The 23474-nt window shown below is 39.8% G+C and overlaps 1 protein-coding gene across 4 annotated transcripts in view; it reads left to right on the plus strand.

Annotated features, from left to right (window-relative positions):
* gabrb3 (gamma-aminobutyric acid type A receptor subunit beta3) overlaps positions 1-23474 on the plus strand; it is a 112394-nt gene that overhangs the window by 48286 nt on the left and 40634 nt on the right. For all 4 annotated transcript variants that reach the window (XM_052140704.1, XM_052140707.1, XM_052140706.1 and 1 more), the window contains one exon: positions 21818-22038. In XM_052140704.1, the coding sequence (XP_051996664.1) occupies positions 21818-22038 (221 nt within the window). The remainder of the gene's footprint in view (positions 1-21817; positions 22039-23474) is intronic.

Below are 23474 nucleotides of genomic sequence, written 5' to 3' on the forward strand. Positions count from 1 at the left end.
TATAAAAACTGCAGTATTTTAATCATTTTAATTACATGCAATTTTGAGATAGGCTCTGTAATCATAAGGCATTTGCTGATTTTCTCCTTACTGAGAATGTATACTTAGTCCAGCTACTAGCTTTTAGACTAATAAACAACATCAAAACCTTTTAAGCTATAGTTAAAATTGGACGATGTAAAGCGGTTAATGGGCAAGGAGGAGGCGAGAACCGGCTTGATAATATAAATAATAGTTTTAATAATAAACTGAATGAAAAATACAAACATAAACAGCTTCCTGTAATTCTCTCTCTCTCTCTCAAACTGTCGTCCTTTATCCCTCGTGCCCCAATCAGGCTGATTGGGGACCGGGTGTGCATTTTTCGAGCCCGACCCCGCCCTCCTCCGCACTACAGACGATTACATTAAAGGTTGTTGACTACTTTTAGAAATAGTTGTTTTGATTGAGCTAGTTTGTTAAGTTTAATGATGTTTTATCATTGGATCAAAAACTAAATTAAGAAAATACTTAAAATTGGTTCTGGTTATCGGACATATGAACATGCAAGTAATCAGTATCGGTTGTGTTGCATTTTATCATCCATTTGTCAGCTGTTCATAAATTGGAATTAGCTATTGAATACCCCATATTGTTCAACCACTACTTATAAGCTGTTTAAAAACTTCTTATTTAATTATATGCATTGAGACAGGTGTAAGGTCTACTCAGGTCTGTTTAACAAAAGAGATTGAAGAAGTAATGCTCAAAAGTTTATATTTAGCCTGTTCATTTCTCAGATATAACTGTATGTGATGTGTGTGATAGATTGATAGAGGTCATATAATGACAGCACTGAACAATCAACGTCCACCCCTTATTACTCTAACCTGTTAACTTTTGCCATAAGCCAGTTAGTTACAGAAATAAATTTCCTGATTGACTGACATATCCTTAGCTTTTCTTACACCCCTGTTGACTGTGACAAGGCCTGATTGTGAAGCATAGTGCAGAAATAGCTGGCTGCCATGGCAATGAGGCTCGCTCAAGCAAAGTGTCAGGTAGACAGGCAGTGTGTGTGCATGTATGTGTGTGTTGAACGTTAAACTGTGGTACCTCATTAGCTAGACTGATGTGTCAGAGACAGACATGAAACACATCATGAATCCAGATTTTAGTTAGTATGTATGTTTATGAAACCAAGGACAACAAAATCAGTGGAGCATACGTTTTTTAAATATCTTGCCATCATATTGTTGGGCAAATATAACTGTCCCAGAGGTTCAGTGGTGAAATGGGTAGAAATTAGAGGAGAATCCAATAGTTTCCAACAACAATCAAGCGCACAGACAAGAATGCTACATGGAGACACATGCCAGATTTTTACCGCAGAAGCTTCTTTTTGCTGGGTTCCTAGGGTTATGTGAATCTCTTCATTATTTTTCACTTGTGTTCTTATATTGAGCTGTGGCAAGTTAGGGCGTTTCTCATTTCTTAAATTGTGCTTCCTCGTTTCCTCGTTCATCCATCCTTAAGCCCATGACCTGGAAACTGATCAAAGTCCACCAACATTAAGGACTTATCAATCCTCTACATGCATCGCGAGGAGGCGAGGATGGAGGAAATATGAAGCTTCCCCAAGATGCTTGAGCTTGGAAGCACAGGAGCATCCTGTGCAGAATACTTTTTTTGTCAAAGCACCTGATGCACCTGATCCCCCTTCACATCTGGTACAACGGTTTCACCTCTGTGGTTTAAATAAACCATAATTGTCACATACTTTAAAAGTGCATCTTGAATTATTAGGTTTTATTGTAAAACTATCAATAAATCAAGTTTCAACAACTGTCTTGCTGTTGCGCAAAGACGGCACTCTGAAGTGATGTATGAATGATTTAATTTTTCAAATACATTTAGCTTGTTTCAATTCCTTGCATCCTTTCCTTTTTTACTAAGTGGATGGAGCTAGGACACAAGGAAAGGAAGCAAGGAAAGGAAATGAGGATGCACAATTTCAGAAATGAGAAGCACCCGTGGTCTTACCGTATAAGAACCTTTATGTTAAAGTGTGTAATTTCTGCCACACTTGCATCACCAAATCTAATTAGAGAAAAAAGATTGTTTTCAAACAGGTTTCCTTTAGACACTTAACTTGTCTTCCAATGGTCGCTCAAATGAATAGTCCTGCCCCAAAATCACACTATTGAGCCAATGTTGCTGTTGCTGTGTAGGGCTGGTCGTAATTCTCAAACTATGTTAACAATATTTTGATAACACTCTGGCTCTGTGGCTCTCACACCTTTTGAAAAATCAACCCACAATGGCATAAAAATGTATACTTCAGCTTCAGTTTATTTATTCATGAAAGTTACAGTAAAGGAATGTTTGGGGCAGTCGATTACCAAAGTGAAATAAAGGTATAGTGAAGTTGCACCAGAATAATTACTCTTAAAGGGTTAGTTCACCCAAAAATGAAAACTATCCCATAATTTACTCACCATCAAGACTTCCTAAGTGTATCTGACTTTCTTCTTTCTGCCAAACACAGTTAGAGGTATATTAAAAATATTCTGGCTCGTCCTAGCTTTATAATGGCATTAAATAGTACCTTTATTAATATTACCTAAAAGTAATCCATACGGCTCCAGGGGATTAATAAAGGCCTTCTGAAGTGAAATGATGCATTTTTGTAAACATCCATATTTATAACTTTATAAACCATAATCTCTGGCGTCTGGTAACCGCCGTCCCCAAGTTCACAAGAGAGTCGAGTTCCGGTGTTTGTAGGCATAGTGTAAGCTCCGGTGAGAAGTGAGAAATGTAGAAGCATGCGTTGTTTACAGCAAAGGAAAATGGCGAAAAGAAGCGAGTTGTTTTAGCTATTCTGTATATTGTATTAGTCTTAAAATGTGTGTCGTAAAAGCCTCTGTTGGCATTACCTTTCATTTCCTGCATGAGTACCACCGTGTCTCCCGTACTCTCCATCTACCTGATTCTTTTGTTTGTGCCACTGCTGCAGCCTCCTCCATCTCCCAGAGTTCCTGGTCGGTGTACTCCAGTTCAAGCAAATAGGGTTGAGCAAAAAACTCAAAACTCAATCTCCTCTTCAATTATATCGAAATCCTCTGAGATTTTTCATCAAAAATCCTTGTTGTTGTCTTCTCATTCATGACCGCCATTTTGTTTTGCTCTATCCTCTGCATTTGGCATTCATCACTTCTCACCGGAGCTTACGCTACACCTACGTCATACACCGGAACTCGACTCTCTTGAGAAACGCGCGGACAGCCGTTACCGGAAGCCAGTGATTATAGTTTATAAAGTTATGAATATGGATATTTTTCTTACAAAAATGCATCACTTTGCTTCAGAAGGCCTTAATTAACCTAACCTAACCCTAACACTAATGTACCATTCAATCCCATTATAAAGCTTGGAAGAGCCAGGATATTTTTTAATATAACTCCGATTGTGTTTGGCTGAAAGAAGAAAGTCATAAACACCTAGGATGTTTTGAGGGTGAGTAAATTATGGGGTAAATGTATACATTTTTGGGTGAACTAACCCTTTAAGCTTTTGATTGCCACAGAAAATAATTTCTACTTACACTTCAGCTTGTGAAAACAAACAAACATGGCATTTACAGTAATATATAATATTTACAATATATATATATATATATATATATATATATATATATATATGAGATTAAAAATAGAAAGAATTAAACAACAATATTTCTTTGAAGCAGAAATGTAAAGCTCATATTGTTGTTTAAGCTCTTTAACCATGTTTGTTATGTGAGCATATTTATATAAATTGTCCTTTTAGTGATGGGACTACTGTTCTAATGAATTTCAGTTTGTGCATTTTAAACATAAATCTTGTGGGTTGAGTTTGCTCAATGTAAAGGTTTCTTTACTCATATCAACATCATGTCCCTTTCCTTACTGGTATCCTAGCACACATCCTTTGTAAGTTACCAGCTTAATTGGCTTGACATTGTCATGACAAGAGTTGAGAGATTGGATTGAACTCCCCACAGATAAGACTAGTAAGTGAGTCTATTATGTAGTCTCACATTAACAGGTATGATGTTTAAGTTCTCTGGCTGCAATGTTTATTCAAGTGCACTTCCTTGGGCCATTAGAAGTGCATTAACATAAACGTGCTTTTTGTTTTTACAAATAGAGCGACGAGTTGAAATTATTTCTGTAGTAATCGACAGCATACCACAGATATTGTCGATAGAGATGAACTTGTATTGAACATGGAACATTCCTATAAGATTTATGCTCCTTTGCTATTTTGGTACAAATGCCTTTACATTCTAAAGTAAAAAAAGAAAAGATCGAAGACGAAGGATTCCATCCATCCATCCATCGTCAACCGCTTATCCTGTGTACAGGGTCGCGGGGGGCTGGAGCCTATCCCAGCTAACATTGGGCGAAAGGCGGGGGACACCCTGGACAGGTCGCCAGTCCATCGCAGACGAAGGATTCCTTAAAATAAAATATATAATATCATGAAATATCCAAAAAACTTCAGCTTAAAATGTGATCCATGTTCTGACTTATAAGGTCTACTTTAAGATATGCTGCACCCTTGATGTCAGTGCTTGCAGCAGTATTCTGCCTTCAGACTGGTAGTGACAGGGTTGTTAAAGGCTAAGAGCTCTCGTGCTGTCAGTGGGGAAAGGCCAGTGCCTTGAGTAAAAAGGATCTGCCTAACATTACGCATTACAGTTACAGAATTTGTATCTCTCTACAGTCCTTTTCTGGTTTTTAGACCATGGTATAAAGGCCAACATAAGGAACCAGGCAGATTTTTTATATGGTTCAAAGATCATACATGAATGTATTTGTTTACTTCTTATCTTCTATTCATATTTGTCGGTTACAAGGTTTGAGAAGAAATCACAGTTGTTGGAACATCATTACACACACACACATGGACACACTCATAATGACTTTTGGAGTTGAGCAGTAACGCAAGTTTATGGCATGAAATCTCATTCAAAGCCATCTGTCAGCAAGATTATTTTGAAAAAGAGAAAAAGTGTTGAAAATATAACACTCTCCCATAAAAATGAATTAAATACAATCTGCATTTAACGGACCATGCTGCTTACACAGCCTCTCCTGAGGAGGACCAAGCACAGGCAATATTAAATTACCCTGTCAAAATGTGCTGTTAGCAAGCAGAATATTTCTCAGAAATCAAGAGCATATAAACATAATCAATATACTGAGGCTGTGACTGTGACTGTGTTCATGCAGGAGAATCTCAGCAAACCGATCAATTAAATTATTATATATAATAAAATAAAGAAGAAAAACACTGATTAAGTTTAATGATTAATGGTACTATAAAAACAATTCTGATGTTTCTAAAAGTATACTTTCTTTATTCTTTAATTATTTATTTTCTTTATACATAGTATTTTTTATTTTTTTTTGTGAAATGCTAGTTGGATATATTTTTTGAGATTCACCCAGAAAAGACATCTCTGAGGAATACTCATGATACATTTTAAAGCACATCTTTTACAGAAAGATTTTAAGTGTCATGTAATAATAATGAATTGTGCCAGAGAGTGTTTGTACTGATATACTGATCTCTCTCTCTCTCTCTCTCTCTCTCTTTCTCTCTTCGCTGTCTTGGCCTTAGATCATTTCTTGACAGCGAAGTCAGTGAATATTCCATAAGTGCTACTGATTTTTACTGAGGATTGAAATTCTCATCTGTGCAGAAACACAAGCATTAAACATGTTCAGTTTGATAGTACTGCATTGATACACAGCAGATGATGACTCTGGCACAATATGTGTGGCAAGTATAAGTGGTTGCCCTGGAAACCAATATCATCTTTAGTCAAGATTTGAAGATGTTTGTGGTACTTACCCAGGTGAAGAGGGAGGTGGGGGTGGCTTTATGAAATTACTGTTTTTAAAGCATGTAGCTCTGAAAATATAATTATATCTACAAAAAGCTCCTGTCGTACCTGCTGCTCTTCAGTCAAGCTTTATGTTGAAAACTGTCAGAATAATCTATCGATCTGTGTGGCACATAACACAAAGAAGCTTTCAGAAACATTATGATGACCTGGTTATGATGAATGCTGGTGATTTCCTTTAACTTAATACATCCATAACCTGATTGTTGAGTCACATGTACATCTGGTCAAAGAGCTTTTGAGGTGAAAGAAATAGAGAAAAAAATGAAACAAAGAATGCCTGGAAAGTCTTAGAATTGCACAAGGTACTGGCCCAAAGCTCAGCATGCTTGTGTGGGCGTTCTGCAGAAAGAGAGCGTCGTCAAGGAGACTGGAATTATTAATATATTTAGTCTTTTGTTTGCTCTCGCCCCCTTTATTTTTAGCCTGATAGTCGGCTTTGTGGTCTGTAATTGTTCAATCAGGCATAATATCAGTGTATAGAAGTGTTAACTCCACCTTTAGGATAAATAGGTGTGCTTCAGTATGTATTTACTTTCAGTGACTGGTATGTGTCATAATGACCTAGAGGCAAATGGACAATATTGCAGTCTTAAGTGCCCTCTAAAAACTGTTTGGGTGGACCGTGAGGTGACATTTAGTTATAGATGGACCTTTGTGTTGAAGGGATAGTTCATCTAAAAACATTCTGTCATCATTTACCCTCATGTTGTTCCAAATTCGTATGACTTTCCTCCATGGAACAAAAAAGGAGGCAGAATGTTAGACTCACCATTCACTTTCATTTTATGGAAATTGTATGCAAGGGAAGTGATTGATGATTAAGGCTCATTTTCTTGTTTTCGCAGGATTTTCATGACATTCAGTTCTGTTAATGGTTCTCAGACTTGTATAGCCCATTTCAATTGTCCTAATTTTTAAGTTGTTTAGGATAAAAGTGCCTGCTAAATGACTAAATGTAATAGTAAATAACTTGTGCAGCTTCATTCATTATAATGGGACAGATCTATAGTCACTTTTAGAGCTCTACCTATCAAACTTATAATTATTTACATAAATTTACCAGAGATAAGACGTGTGTTACAGTTGTTACCTGCACGGATCCAGCCATCTCGCTTCACTGAAGTGGTGTATGTGTTCATTTCAGTTGCTTTTTGGGAGATCAAAACACTTTAATTTCCATTAGTTCAAGGCATCCAGGAAGCATCCAGGAAGCATCCAGCCACCGAACAACATGGCCCACATTTTAATAATGACATTTTATGACAATCATGTTATCGTTAGTAATCATTTTAAAGTCAATATGAATGAAGCACCTCTCGCTGTTGTTTTGAATGAGGGTGTGTTCAATTCAAAAGTGATCGTCCCTATGCCTTATTCCCTTCGAAGACTTTACCATCCACTCTGAGAGCTTTGTAAGGCTAAAAGGTGTGGGGCTCAGAAATAAGGGTCATTTATGTTGGAAATTCAGTTTGAAGTGATCTTACAGAATCACTGTTGTGATTGTTCTCCCTTCAGAGTGCCCTTCTGAGGGTGATAAATCTGGTTTTGAACGCAGTCTGAGTTCGACAACTAGCAGGAATTGTTCATGGAACATTAAGACGTCAATTCCTTTAACGTTTTGAAATTGTCTTTATTTCCACCAATATGGACGGAACACTGTTAGAAACTACTCTGACAGTGTTTCCTGCACTACTGTTCAGTGGTGCAACACGCTATTACATTTGCAGCACAAAGCATATAGCCCAACTAGTGTAGTCCAATCCCTGAATGAATGACGTTGTGGACTAGTTCTTTTGAATCTACACTGCAAAATATAGTGCTGCCTCCCAAATTAATTTCTCTTATCAGTCGTTTTTGTTTTGCATCTGTGCTGCAAAAGATACAGCACTTCCTAACAAACAATTTAATCTTATCAGCTGGCTCTTTTTAGTGAATTCAATTCTTACTGAACTGCAAGTATTTTGTCATGCCTGACTCCAAATGAACCAAGAATTGTTATAGTGTTATTTTTATTTGAGGCTTTTAAGACTTGAATCGGAGTAAAATCTGGATGGTTGTTGATCTGACAATGTATGGTTAAAGATCCAAATTATGTGTGTTCATTGTAAATAGTGGTATCTCATAAAAAATAAAATAATTAATACAATATATTAATTAATAAATAAGTGTAAACACCTTTTGCAAGAATATCTTCTGTTAAAATATGAAATCATCTAATAATTTGGTAAAGGCTGCTGAGTTTAGAAAATTCAATAAGAATTGCAATTTTTTTATTTATCTAAAAATTACTGAAAGAATCATTAGTGGAACCATTAAAACACCATATCTGTTCAGAGGAATTTAAATCAGAATAATTACAATCCTTTCAATTCACATCCCTAGATTGAAACAACAAGAGAGTGAGTAAATTATTTCAGTATTTACATTTTTGGGTGGACTATCCCTTTAAGAGGACATCCCACTTTTTAAATGATACTTAAATGCCCTGTGGGTTACTTCCAAGCTTCTGTTGAAAGTCTTTGGTAAGTGCAATAGATACCGGTATGTTCACACACACAATACACTGCAAAGCCCCTGGGCTTATCCTTGCAGAGCACTTGCAGGCTGTGGAGATGGCAAGCAGCAAGATCACGCTGTGACATCAGCCTCTTTGAACACCATGTTAACCACAGCCTGTTGAGTTTTTGAGCTCTGGGGATGAGTCCCTCTCTCCACTCTCAGGAATTAATCCGGTGTTATTAGGAAGATTCCCTTTGTGCTTTACAACATTTTCCTCCCTTTGTGCGTTCTTCTGTGCTGTTATTTGCAGGGGAGAAAAATCTATGTAAAATAAAAGAAAACGTCTAGGTTACGGATGTAACCTCCATTCCCTGATGGAGGGAACGAGACATTGTGTCGAAGAAGCGACACTAGGGGTCTCTCTTGAGCGCTGAATATACCTCTGATCTATGAAAAAAGACCAATGAGAAATTGGCAGACAGAATTTGCATGTCCCGCCCCCGAACATACGGGTATAAAGGCGGGGAAATACGTCTGTTTCATTCAGGATTTTTCTGAGGAGCCGATAATGGTCCGGCTGCAACAGTGGCTTGGCTCAGCGACGTGGCCGGGGAATGGAATGGAGGTTACATCCATAACCTAGACGTTCCCCATCTGTCGCTCACTTCGACATTGTGTCGAAGAAGCGACACTAAGTGACAATTTAAATCACGCCATGCGCTGAGCCGTGTACGTGTACTGCTGACACAGGAGCAGACAGGTATTTAACATGCCAAAGCAACCAGCTGTATCAGGATGCAAGTAACCTTCCCCAATGCTCCATAAAGTCATGTGTGGCATGGGGGGGGCGTGGTTGTGTGTCGGTCTGCGGGAGAGAGAGACAGCGGTAAGGCTTGTCACCTGGTTTATAATTACCTCTAACACCTGTGTCTTGTTATAGTGATATGGAGAGAGACATTTAAGGAACGTCAAGTGTCGAGAGAGGGAGAGAGAGTGTCCAGAAAACACGACAGCCAGAAGTGTGCAACGTGTATAGTTTACATTATAGCGACGGTTACCGTTGTGTGTATACAAACCGAAGTACAAATTAAAGTACTGACCTTGAACCTGCCTCATTGTCTCCTGACTCCTCCATCACCCCAACCAAACCAGTTCACAGTGGTGCCGAGAACCCGGGTTTGGAGGAGAGCGCCGCTATGGAGCCTTCACCGCTGGCCGAAGTCATCAACGCCCTCACCAGCATCCAGCAGACACAACACCATGCCCTCTTGGAGGTTCGCCGGGAGCAAGAACAACGCTTCCAAGCCTTGCTCCAGGCACAAGCTGAAGACCGGCAAACGCTGCGGAGCCTGATTGCCAGGGAGGGGGCTGGTGCTGCGTCCTCCTCGGATCCCACCCCACCGCTTGCCCTCGCAAAAATGGGGCCAAGCGATAATCCGGAGGCCTTCTTCGACATGTTCGAGAAAACGGTGGAGGTATGGAGGTGGCCTCCCGATCAGTGGGCAGCCCGCTTATTGCCCCTACTTTCCGGGGAGGCGCAGCTGGCAGCACAACAACTTCCCGCCGCCAGCCTTCTGGACTATAGCCACCTGAAGAAAGCCATCCAGCAACGGGTCGGTCGGACCCCGGAGCAGAGTCGACAGTTATTCCGCTCGTTGAGTTTCGGGAAGGACGGCCGCCCATTCGCGTTTGCGCAACAGCTCCGTGACACCTGCTGGAAATGGCTGCTGGTGGGGGGAACCCGCGACGTCGTGGAAGTGGTCGACATGGTGGTACTGGAGCAGTCCGTCTCTCAGCTTCCCCGAGGCATGTCGGAGTGGGTCCAGTGCCACCGCCCGGCGTCGTTGGATGGAGCCGTCCAGCTGGCACTGGACTACATGGCGGCGTTCCCAAGAGATGGCGAGGCAGTATCCTCTCTCTCCCTCTCTCTCTCTCTCTCTCTCCACCCCCTGTGCCTGCTGTTCCATCCCCTTCTCCCCGTTCCCCTCACTCCCGCCCAATTCCGGCTCCTCGTAGGTGGGGAGGCCCGCCCAGACCCCGACCCCGGTCCAGAGGACCCTTCCCCTTCTCTGCCCCTTCAAACCCCCCATGTCTCTCTCCGTATCACTATAACAAGACACAGGTGTTAAAGGTAATTATAAACCAGGTGACAAGCCTTACCGCTCTCTCTCTCTCTCCCGCAGACCGACACACGACCATGCCCCCATGCCACATCATGAAAGCCTTCTGGTTCTTTACCCTTGATAGGGGAGCAAGGCGACGCTGCCAAGTCAGATTAAATAGAGTAATATTTAAATAGATTCAGCAACTAAGATATAAACTGAACAAGTTTCACAGACATCAAATCAAATCAAAATCACTTTATTGTCACACTACCATGTACACAAGTGCAACAGTAGGTGAAATTCTTGTGTGCAGTTCCGAGCAACATAGCAGTCATGACAGTGACGAGACATATACCAATTACAGTAAACAACATACTTACACAACACAATTTACATATCAAATGTACACATACTTACACAACACAATAATTATATACAATGTACAGTAGACAATACACACAATATAGAATACACAATATACAATAAGTAAGAGTATATGATATATATATATATATAAGTAGTTGTATTGAGGAGAATATGTTGACAGTCCAGTGTGAGATTATAGATGAATAAAGTGCAGTGCTAATTATTGATCCTGATAGATCAAGTGTTCAACAATCTGATTGCTTGGGGGAAGAAGCTATCATGTAGTCAGCTGGTGCGGGTCCTGATGCTGCGATACCGCCTGCCTGATGGTAGCAGTGAGAACAGACCATGACTCGGGTGGCTGGAGTCTCTGATGATCCTCCGAGCTTTTTTCACACACCGCCTTGTATATATGTCCTGGAGGGAAGCTCACCTCCGATGATGTTTCTGGCAGTTCGCACCACCCTTTGCAGGGCTTTGCGTTGTGGGCGGTGCTATTGCCGTACCAGGCGGTGATGCAGCCAGTCAGGATGCTCTCTACAGTACTAGTGTAGAACCGTGTGAGGATGTGTTGGTTCATTCCAAACTTCCTCAGCCGTCTCAGGAAGAAGAGGCGCTGGTGAGCCTTCTTCACAACGGCCTCAGTGTGGACGGACCATGTGAGTTCCTCAGTAATGTGGATACCGAGGAAATTGAAACTGCTGACTCTCTCTACCGGTGCTCCGTTAATGGTGATGGGGCTGTGTTCTCCGTCTTTCTTCCTGAAGTCCACTACAAGCTCATTGGTTTTACTGACGTTGAGGGAGAGGTTGTGCTCCTGACACCAGCGTGTCAGAGTGTGCACCTCCTCTCTGTAGGCTCTTTCATCATTGTCAGTGATCAGACCTACCACCGTCGTATCGTCAGCAAACTTAATGATGGTATTGGAGCTATGTACAGTCATGTGTATAGTGAATACAGGAGTGGGCTGAGAACACAGCCCTGCGGGGCTCCAGTGTTGAGGGTCAGTGACGAGGAGGTGTTGCTGCCCATTCTAACCACCTGACGTCTGCCTGTCAGGAAATCCAGGATCCAGCTGCACAGCGTGTGACATGTGACATGTGGGGGGTCAAAATCAAAAGCAATAATCAGTATCTGGTGTGGCCAACAGGTGCATTAAGTACAGTAGTGCATCTCCTCATGGACTGCACCAGATTTGCAAGTTCTTGCTGTGAGATGTTACCCCACTCTTCCACCAATGCAATTGCAAGTTCCCAGACATTTCTGGGGGGAATGGCCCTAGCCCAATCCTCCAACAGGTCCCAGATCTGCTCAATGGGATTGAGATCCGGGCTCTTCGCTGGCCATGGCAGAACACTGATATTCCTGTCTTGCAGGAAATCACACAGAGAACAAGCAGTATGGCTGGTGGCATTGTCATGCTGGAGGGTCATGTCAGGATGAGCCTGAAGGAAGGTTACCACATGTACAATGATGTCTTCAATATGTAATGAACAGCATTGATATTGCCTGCAATGACAACAAGCTCAGTCCGATGATGCTATGATACACCACCCCAGACCATGACGGACCCTCCACCTCCAAATTGATGAAGAGTACTTTTTGCCCGTCCTGTCTGGTCCAGTGAAAGTGGGTTTGTGCAGGTGTTTTTTTCACGTGGTTTGCCACTGCGAGGACGATCAGCTGTCCTTCCTGTCTCCCTGTAGTGCTGTCTAAGGTGTCTCACAGTATGGACATTGCAATTTATTGCCCTGGCCACATCTGCAGTCCTCATGCCTATATGCAGCATTCCTAAGGCACATTCACTTAGATGAGCAGGGACCCTGAGCATCTTTCTTTTGGTGTTTTTCAGTGTCCGTAGAAAGGTCTCTTTAGTGTCCTAAGTTTTTTATAACTGTAACCTTAATTGCCTATCGTCTGTAAGCTGTTAGTGTCTTAACAACCATTCCACAGGTGCATGTTCATTAATTGTTTATGATTCATTGAACAAACATGGAAAACATTGTTTAACCACTTTACTATAAAGATCTTTAAAGTTATTTGGATTTTTACAATATTATATTTATGGTAAATGAACTTCACTTATATAGCGCCTTTTTAACCTTAATGGTATTCAAAGCGCTTTACACTGTGACACATTCACCCATTCATACACACATTCATACACCAAATGGCAGTAGAGCTGCCATGCAAGGCGCTAGCCTGCCATTGGGAGCAACTTGGGGTTCAGTGTCTTGCCCAAGGACACTTCAGCATGTGGAGTTTTTTGGGCCGGGATTCAAACCACCAATCCTGCGATTAGTGGCCGACCCGCTCGACCAACTGAGCCACAGCCGCCCCATTTAAAATACAGTGTCCTGAAAAAGTTTATGAGTTTATAAATTCTCCTCCCTGCTCAGTCAATCACCACTTTAACTTTCACATTCTTCACGTGTTTTGGGTGATTCACATTCTTCATGCGAAGTATGAAGTGTGTTCTGCAGAAGAATAAAAGTCATACACATCTGGGTCTGAGTCATACACTCCCCATACTCATACTGGTCAAAATATCAAACTACTCAAATAAACAGGAAAATGAGTCACAGTGTTAACACTCTTTGGAAGTCAGGTTACTTAAGTTGTTTCTGCATATTAAACTGGGATTGGAGAAAGAATTTAACATCTGAAAAATTGCACACTTTGGCCTTAGACTGTACCAGTAATTTCTGTAATATATATATATATATATATATATATATATATATATATATATATATATATTTTATTGTTGCTTGTTTGTTTAATTATATCTTTAAAAAGATATTAAGCTGTTTTATTTTTATTAATTATAGCTATTTAAATATCAATACATGGGATCATGCTCGTACACATATACACTCACACATACACACTGCGTACAGAGGCGGTTCTGACAGAAGCCTGGCCCCCATGCCCCCACACTCACAGATGCTTCCCCCCAGGTTGGACGATATAACACTCACACTAACCCCGCAGGTCGGACAACACTACACTTGTCCCCCTGCTGTTATTCTGGTATTCCCAGTAGACATGGTGGTGGTAAGTTGATGTAAATGCCCTCTGACTGGCATGCTGAAAGCTTGTCTTTTTGTGCAAGCACACACTCCTTACCAGGCTGATGACACTATCACCTCACCCTCCCAGAGGGTAGGAGGAAATCTATTGTTATTGACGGTTTTATTATTATTATTATTATTAATATTATTATTATTATTATTCTCCTTGAGCCCCAATATCTCAAAAAGTCACTAGTCAAAAATTTTGTAAATTGTCACATTAATACTCCATGCCAACGGGTACCCCCACACCAAGAATGGCCCACATTCACCCATAGGTGGCACTACAGGCCACACCCAAAAAAGAAAATATTTTCAAAGTGATGTCATTTCCACCCCATTTGTCCAATTCTTCTGAAACTGTGTGTTCATGCCTCATTTCTCATGGGGAACAAAAAAGCCTCAAGGACAAATAGTTTCCACCATGATAGATTTTCCTGCACAGTGAAAATTTGGAAAAACCTAGAAAAATCTTCTAAACCGTAGCTCCGATTGACTTGAAATTTTGTTACCCATGTGTATAACTGAAGTTTTTCAATATATTACTTAGCAAAAATGAATAAAACACAAAATGGCTGAAAGGGGCGTATTTATGTAAATGTCCACATTGCCTCAATTGTCAATAAATCAAATGTCATTTTGACTGATGGTTTTTCAAACCTAAAATTCTTCAAGATGACATCACTCTGAAGTACTATGCAAAGAATGGCCCACATTTGCCAAAAATGTTCTAATTGTGTACATTGATACTACAGGCCAATGGTAAACCCCACACCAAGAATGGCCTACATTCGCCCTTAGGGGGCGCTACAAGCCATGCCCAAATGTCCTATTTTCAAAGTGATGGCATTTCCACCCCATTTATTTAATTAAACGTACATACCTCATTTCTCATTGGGAACAAAAAAGCCTCAAGCGTCCATAAGGTCCGGCATGATGGATTTTTCTGTACACTGAAAATGTTTTGTTTAGGATTCAGACAGAAAGACATGTTTTTTGGATTCCTCCATTGGGTGGGGTTAACCCCAACCCTCTACTGATCAATTTTAAATTATTTGCCATTTTGAGGAGGAATCGTATTGCTGCTTGCAGCTATATTTTATTGACTGTGTTTTTCTTTTACTTTTCTATTATTGATCCTCCTCCTCACAAACTTTCCTGTATTATTTAGGATGGAAATATGTTCTTAAAGGTATAGTGTGTCATTTTTGCACAACAAGCAGCTCCAAGTGGAACTGTAAAAGCAATGGGTTTTACAAACACTCCCACATCTGCCATTGGTCAGATAAATGTATTTCCACCCCAAAACTCACACCCTTGGTTGGACCAGTGTTTTGAAAGAGACACAGTTACATATAGTTGTCTGGCGGACAACATGGCATGTGCTAAAATGCTTCCAGTGAGGGGCCGCCTTTAGATGTGCACAGTTAATGTATTCAACTCTTTAGCATAGATAGTGTTTACATCATTCAGGAAAGCTGGCTAATATTCATTAAGAATTGTGTAATTTTCTATAATAAACACACTTATAAAGATATTTAAAAAACTGAACCCGTTTAAAGAACCATTCAAATACTCATTTAAATATTTTGTTTTGTTTTTACATTTATTAACAAATTAGGGTTTGTACTGCTTGTATGAATATAACACATAATAAGAAAGTGTTTCACCGCTGTTCAAATGCACTTTGGATCGAATCATTTATATGTATAAATGTTTTCCATCAGAAAGGACTAAATATTAAATTAAACAAATCACAATAAAATGCAAAGTAATCTCTTCAGAAATCAAAATAATTTTTGAATGTACAGTATTTTTATAACCAATGATTTAAATTGGAACTGTAGTGGAATACAGTTACTTGTATATTGTATTTTAAATACGTAATCCCGTTACTTGTATTCCGTTATTCCCCAACCCTGGTTCATTCATTAATTGAATATGCTCTTTCACAGCCCTCACTCCAATGCTATTGGCTCGCACTACAGTCAGTCTTTCTTTACAGATGGAAAAACCACCAAAGCATCTCGCATTTTAAACAACTGCAGCATTGTGTCTGCAGCTGTTTAAAACTTGTACGTGCTCACTGCAAATTCACAGATGTTTAGGGAGGCTGAGAGGAAATTTAGGGGGGCTGAAGCCATCCTAAAAAGTGTCTAATAATGCCAGTGCCCTACACTATTAGATTGTCAGTTTCAGATTGGAAAGAAACTTTCTCTGTTTGTTTCAGTTGCATTTCATCTGTTACTTTTTATTATAAAGGAAACCCTCTCTTGAAGCTCTCAGTGGAAAACAACGATTTACCAAGAAGTCATACCCTGAAATGTTCCTCTATTTTCTAGCTATTGTCCCCTTGCACTTGGAATATACTACTATAACATTTTACCTAGTGATAAATGATTGAAGCCTAAACCTCTGTTTAATATGACCACTGCAAAACAGTTACCCAGATCAGTATCAAATCTCTCAGTAGGCACAATACCTAAATCTGTTTACTCTATTATTAAACAGACATGAAAGTGAAATTAGTTTTACAGTTTTTAAAACAATTGTTGCTGGTTTGTCTGGATTAGGTTGTGTAATAGTACTGAATCACCAAGCCCACACAGTGAAGACACAGGGAAAACAATATAAGACACCTCACTATAGAACATGAAAATATTCTCACACATATTTAGAAACATGATGGAGAGAAAGTGACAGATGGAGAGACATGTGATTGACATGCATGACTAAAACTCCTTCACACGCTATCGGAATTATCGTAAATATGAGTTTCCCACTCAGAAGTTGCCCATGAATGACCCTCTCAAGTCATAATTACGATTGGGAAACTCTGAGATAATTTTGATACATGAGTTTCCGAGATGGGAGGAGTTCTAAATTTCCAACATGGTGGAGGAGAGTACAGTTTCTGTTTTGCATGAAAGGTCTTGTTAATTTTTCTAAATACAACTAATTGTTACCACTTGCTGTTTTGGTCAGATTAATTTATGTATATCAGCAGCCATTCTATGCATGTTTTACATTTTACACTGTAAAAATAGCTTTAATTTGACCAAAATTCCATTATCATCAGCAAGTACTGTGTAATGTGTATTATGTGTCAAAATGCATGTTCCTCAAGAAATATGTATGAATGAGCATGGCTTCATCCATGTTTCCTGTTCTTTCCGAAAGCAAAGCACTTGAACACAACGTACTCGTAATTACCACTTCATAAGTGGAATGTAGGATAATTCTGATAGCACATGAAAGCAGCATTACTCACTTCACTCACCCGTACACCCTGAAACACTGATACGATAGCCTCAACCCATGTGATGATGCAGTGTTAACTCTTATACATACATACAATGGTGTCCTATACATACAGTACATTTTTCCAGTCTATTGCAATGCAGTCAGGATGAATCCATATGGTTTAGGTCAGCACACACTTACTGTAAGAGGGAAGCCACCAGTTTGTAACACAATTTAAGCCTGAGGATCAGACAAGCATTCAAATATGAAACATTAGAACATTATAAGCAAAGATTAAAGAGCAGATATGCACTTAGTAAAGGGCAACAGTTTACTGCTTGTTTTGTTTTTTTGTTTTTTGGAAAATGTGTCTTATGAAACCATGTTGCATTAGAATATATTGCAAACTGTGTGCTTTAGCAAATGTTTTACTAATGGACTGTGTTGGCACATGATTCTTTTTTCAAAATCAAAGTACTTTCCAAAATAGCATGCAATCCATTATTCAAATTTAATGTAATTTAAACGTATAAATTATAATATTATATTTACTCAGCAAATAAACAAAAAATATCATAATACGGGATATTTGACTCTTAAAATTTTGTTAGGGAAAATTTAACATTGTAGCATTTAACAATGCCATACCACTACTTAATTAATAAAACTGTATAACTGCTGCAAAATAACAATTATGATTTAAAAAACAATGCTATCACAATTGAGAAATGTAGTTAAAGGTGTTATGTGCCATTGTTTCAGCATTAAAATATATCTTCTTAATGTGAAGAGACAACTATAAAGTAAGCCATATGATACTGCCTGTTATCCGAACAATGGAAGCCTTAGGAAACCTGTTTAAAAATGTATTTTTAAAATGCTGATTGGAGTCTTTAGTGACCTAGAAATTACACGACCCAAAAGTATAGCTTTGCAACTTGTAGAATGCACTGCATTTGTCATCTAAAAAGCATCTACTCATTTGATGGTGTAGGGCACAATGTATCGTGAGATAGATTTGTATCTATCGGTGTCATTTAGGGGATTAATTAAAACAAAAGCAATGCTTAAAGAACATGAAGTGAGAAAAATGGAAGAGGATTAAGGCCCCAGGAAGTTCTTCTTCTTTCGAGGTAAAAATAATTTCTAAACAGTGGTGGTGGTGTAGTGGGCTAAAGCACTGAACTGCTAAGCAGAAGGTTGTAGGTTTGATCCCCACAGCCACACACCATTGTGTCTTTGAGCAAGGCACTTAACTCCAGGTTGCTGCATCTGCAAAATGCATAAATGTAAAATGTAAATGTAAACAGCTGAGCAATGACATACTGTTGTGAACATTCAGACACCAGCCATGCTGCAGGGGGAGGCATTTAGATGAGCTTTTACATATGAGGACGTGCAAAACTACATGCAAAACTTTTAGGTTACTGTTGTAACCTCCATTCTCTGATAGAGGGAACGAGACATTGTGTCGAGTGAAGCGACACTAGGGGACTTTCTTGAAGGCCTCGGTTACCTCTGAACTTGATAAAAGGCCAATGAGAATTTGGCAGACAGAATTTGCATGTCCCAAAAATCATGCCTCTGTTCATTCAGATTTATTCTTCGGAGCCAAGCGGTTGTGCGATCAGCGAGCTGAGATCACTACTGTTCCACTCACCTCTGTAGAGCATTGCTGTTGGATCCACGACGCATATCGGTGGATTACTCCTTCTCTGCATGGCAGTGCATCTTTGTCCCTGGGCACTTCGACAGTGTTTCCTTAAGGAGCAAATAGAAATGTAAAAGAGTATATTTTCTCTAAAAAAGTATACATATTGCCGTTGACCCCCCGCGCCTCCTTCCTATGGGATTGGGGCCGCCGCGGCTGGTGATGAAGGTGATTTGGGGAGTGCAGCAGGCTCAGTTTCACCGGGTAAATACCCACAAACCACTCGCCCCCCCAGCATGCTCATTTGCTTCAATCCGGGCTTGAGGTGAGAGTGTCTAGCCTCACGGCCTCACGGCCAGTCTGTATACTCCCTCGGACATCGCGAGCTGGATGATGTTTACACCGCTGCATCGGAAAGCGTCACAGCGGCGGCTGATACTGATGACTCGAATGAGCTGCCACCTTCGGGTCTGCTCGTCCAGTCTGAGCCTGACTCGCAGATGTCCGATATGCTTGCCCGGGCCGCGGTGAGCGCGGGGCTAGACTGGAACCCTCCTCCCCCCTCACCCCTCATGGCAAGATGATTGGTTCCTCCGGTAACCGAGGTCCTTCAAGAAAGTCCCCTAATGTCGCTTCACTCGACACTACGTCGAAGTGACCGACAGACGTGGAACCATGTGACATTGAAATGTGTTATCAATGACCTCATGCCTCATTCTATTAGTAATCACAAGAGGTCAGTAAAATAAGATGTTTTAATTACTCTATGATGATTTAAAGTAATATATATCCAGTAGATAATGTGTAATTTGTCTTGTTTACATTCTGAATTCATGGAGCTCATCCGCTAACACGTTTTGCGGCCATAATTTGCGCTGATTACACACTGTTATTGTAGTTTATGATAACGCTAAAACTACTTCAAATATGGGTGTATGAAAGTGTTAATGGGCAGAATACAGACAAAAGAATGATGATAGGTATACCTTACTATGTGCAGATGTGTGAATGGCTTGAAGCAGCATTTAAAACAAAACATTAAATGGGCATTTGAGTAGATTTCATTCCTTTTGTAGACTATTAAAAAAAAGAATCTCATGATATGGTTTTGGAAAGTGTGTCTACGCAAACGATCTTCAAATGTAGGTAAATTTGCACCAACTTATAACTGCATGCCGGTGTGTTCATGTTGACTGATCTTAAACTGACTGAATGAGAATTAGCTGTTGGCCTGAAAGTAGGAGGAGATCCAGGTCACACCTACCAATGACATGGACCAATGGTAGTAAGACAGTGTAGAGCAGCCGAGAAAAAGTTTTCCTAAAAGTTTGCCCTGGCGAGCTGTTACAAACCACTGAAACAAACTCAAAAACACCTTTTATTTGGTCAGGTTTAGTTCTAAATGATGTCACACCCATTTGTTCTTCGATATTGCAGGAAGTATGCAGGGGCTTTAAGAGGCTGGATAGGAGAGAAAAGAAAAGAAGATGAAGCGAGAGAGGGAATCACAGACATTAGTAATCACAAAGAAGGTGTCCCTGTCATGTCGTCCCCCCTCGTCTCGTTAGCTAATCAACTCAGCTGCATGCTCTCTTGCACAGCCTTGTTTTCGCAGATCTCCTGGCAGACTCTGAAGTCAGCCCCAGGGGTCTAAGCCCGCTCTAACATATGTTTCTAAGTGAATTACCTCTTGTTACATCAACAGGTTGTGCACATTGTGGAGGACAGCATGTCAGGTCTTTAATTTACCCATGCGTACAGTACATTTTATAACAGTTAACCCAACACAGGAACAAGTATACACTCACACATTCTCACAATAAAAACAACATGTGCTTTCTGCTGGATTCCAACCGAGTTTTGTATTGGCCCAGGGGACAAATAGGGGAGAATTCCATGATTTCAGCCTTTTTAAAATTCATTGAGTTTCACAGACAGACAAAATATAAGGCCTATCAAGCCAATGCTTTATTTTGATTGAATTTCTATATTGTGTATAGCTAAGGTCATATAGTACTGCTCAACAAGCTGTTGTAGAGACTATATGGCAGTGGTAATGGAAATCTATAGTTGGTGCGGTGCAAAGCAGACTGACTTACGGAGACAGCCATGCAGCATCTTCATGGCAGACAGGCTTGAAAAATGGAGGCCAACGGCAGCTTGTTTCCAATCCAAGTTGTTTGATGCTTCTATAAATATCGCTCAGACAACAGAAAATCTATTTGCTGAAGGCCAAAGCTCTGACCTTGGCACTTTTGACCCTTGAGTATATGAGAGTATGTGTGTGCCCATCATATCAAAGCCCACAAAAAACAGGGGTATATGGTTTTGTAATGAATGGTAATGTTGTATGTGATCTTTTTCATAGATGTTTTGAATCAATGCCTCTTAATGGATGGCCTCTTAACAGCCCAGAAACCTCTTAACATAATCATACACTGGATTTTTAACAAGTCATCCTCAACTTGTGGTTCACAACCCATAAATTGCATGCAGGTCTGTTCGAAAAATTATTCTAAATGTCAAGAATAAAATAAAAAAAACTATTTACAGTAATCCTACATACAGTAGTTAGGATTTAAAATAAATAGACTTCTCAGCTTTTTAGAATGAGTTGTAAACACTTGTCATACTGTATCTTTTGTTATTGAAGTCAGAGGCTACTACAGTATGTGTATGATTAAGTTCTATTGTATCTTGGCACAAATTGTTCTGTCACTTGTAGAAGCTAGCCAGTTTAGTTAGAAGACATGCTTCGAAAACTGCCATATTGATGAATTTCAATTTTTCTACTGTGTTGTGTCACCACTTGGTGTAAAATCTGGGTCTTAAAAGTAAAACCAGTTGAACATTTTGAGATTTGTCTGTTTGTTTGTTTTAAATCAATCTTGTGAGATTAAATTGTCTAATGATGTACTGTATCTCTTTCGCTATCCAACAGGATTACACGTTGACCATGTATTTCCAACAGTACTGGAGGGACAAGCGGCTAGCATATTCTGGCATTCCTCTCAATCTCACCCTAGACAACAGGGTAGCTGACCAGCTCTGGGTTCCTGACACATATTTCCTTAATGACAAGAAGTCTTTTGTACATGGTGTCACAGTGAAGAACCGCATGATCCGTCTGCACCCAGATGGCACAGTTCTTTATGGATTAAGGTGAGAACTGACTGCTGAAGTCTCATAGCCTCTGACTCTCACATTTACACTGCCAGCTTTTACTGACAAAAAAAAAATAAAAATTTTTTTTTACTGAAAATTTGTAAAATGTTATAGTTAAATTGCTTTGATGTTCATTGACCTTTGAAATTTATTTTCAAGGCTTGATGTGTATTGGAATATTTAACAGGTTGTGTCATGTGAAATAATAATCTACCTTAAAGATATAAAGAGACACAAATATTAATATACTTTGTAAACATACTGTAAGTTTTAGAGCTCAAAACCTCCTCACTGGTCTGTGTTATGTTATGAAGAGTGGCTGAAATTAGTTTTCAACACAGTCCCTGATAATTTTTTAATCTGTCACAATGTAATGCAGGCTTTGCACAGAGTCTGTTGTGGAAGGCTGAAACAAGCTATATTCGACCCAACTGCAAAGCTAAATTATGTATGTATTATGAGTGTTTTGGCGCAAGAATCGTTACAACCAAAAGTGAAAAATAATTAAATAATAAAACATTTATGATATGACCCCTTTATATCAAACATGCAAACTGATCTTAAACGACAAGGAAATTGCTTCTGATCTTATCAGAAGGACTCAGGTTTATGGCGTGCCAAAGGTCTCAACCAAACCCTTTGATTCTCAATGAAAAGCTGCCTGTCAGATAATTTTTTTTTATTTGACCTTAAAACTGTTCAGAGAAGAGACTGAAAGTGGGTAGCTTCAGCGGGTGCAGTGATGTACAGTACCGTGAGAGCGTGCCCTATTCTGGTCAGTGCACTCGGCTGCTAAATTGCATAAGTGCTAATGTGTGCCTTTATCTTGTTAAAACCCTTTCGTGTTATCAGAGTCTGATACTAAATGAGCTCTTCTGCTCATTCCCACATGGAAGAGCATGGCTATGCCTTCATCCTCTGCTCCAGCTGGAGTGCACTATGAGCCAGTTAACGTAGCCTAATTTAGCTTTTGCGTTTTGTTCCAAATGAGATCGCTTGGACTAATGCAGCCATATGCTAATACATGGTGCATGCTAGGAAAGTGTACTGCACCTTTTCCACCCCTTTTGTGATTTATCTCATTGCACTTGAATGTAACATCAGCAATCCACTGAACAACATTTAATAGTTTAACTAGGGAGGTCCCTGATCATGTAATGCCCATAGTTCAACATAGTGATAATGTGTATGGCGCTAGGGCTTTTATTTGTTTGCCGGAGCTGGGTGCCATTAAAGAAAGAAGAGCTTGCATATATATAAATATGTTAAGGCACTTGAGTGTGCTCTCATTAAAATGGCTCTGAAGATGGAATGAAGGCGCTGGGTTTCCTCTTTAATTAATCCACTCCAGGAAGCAAAAACCTTAGAAACATTGTAACATAACACACATTTCAAAGCAATGTTATTTTCTCATATGTCAAAATGCTAATTTA

The sequence above is a fragment of the Xyrauchen texanus genome, chromosome 13, assembly GCF_025860055.1.
Source record: "Xyrauchen texanus isolate HMW12.3.18 chromosome 13, RBS_HiC_50CHRs, whole genome shotgun sequence".
Lineage (NCBI taxonomy): Eukaryota > Metazoa > Chordata > Actinopteri > Cypriniformes > Catostomidae > Xyrauchen > Xyrauchen texanus.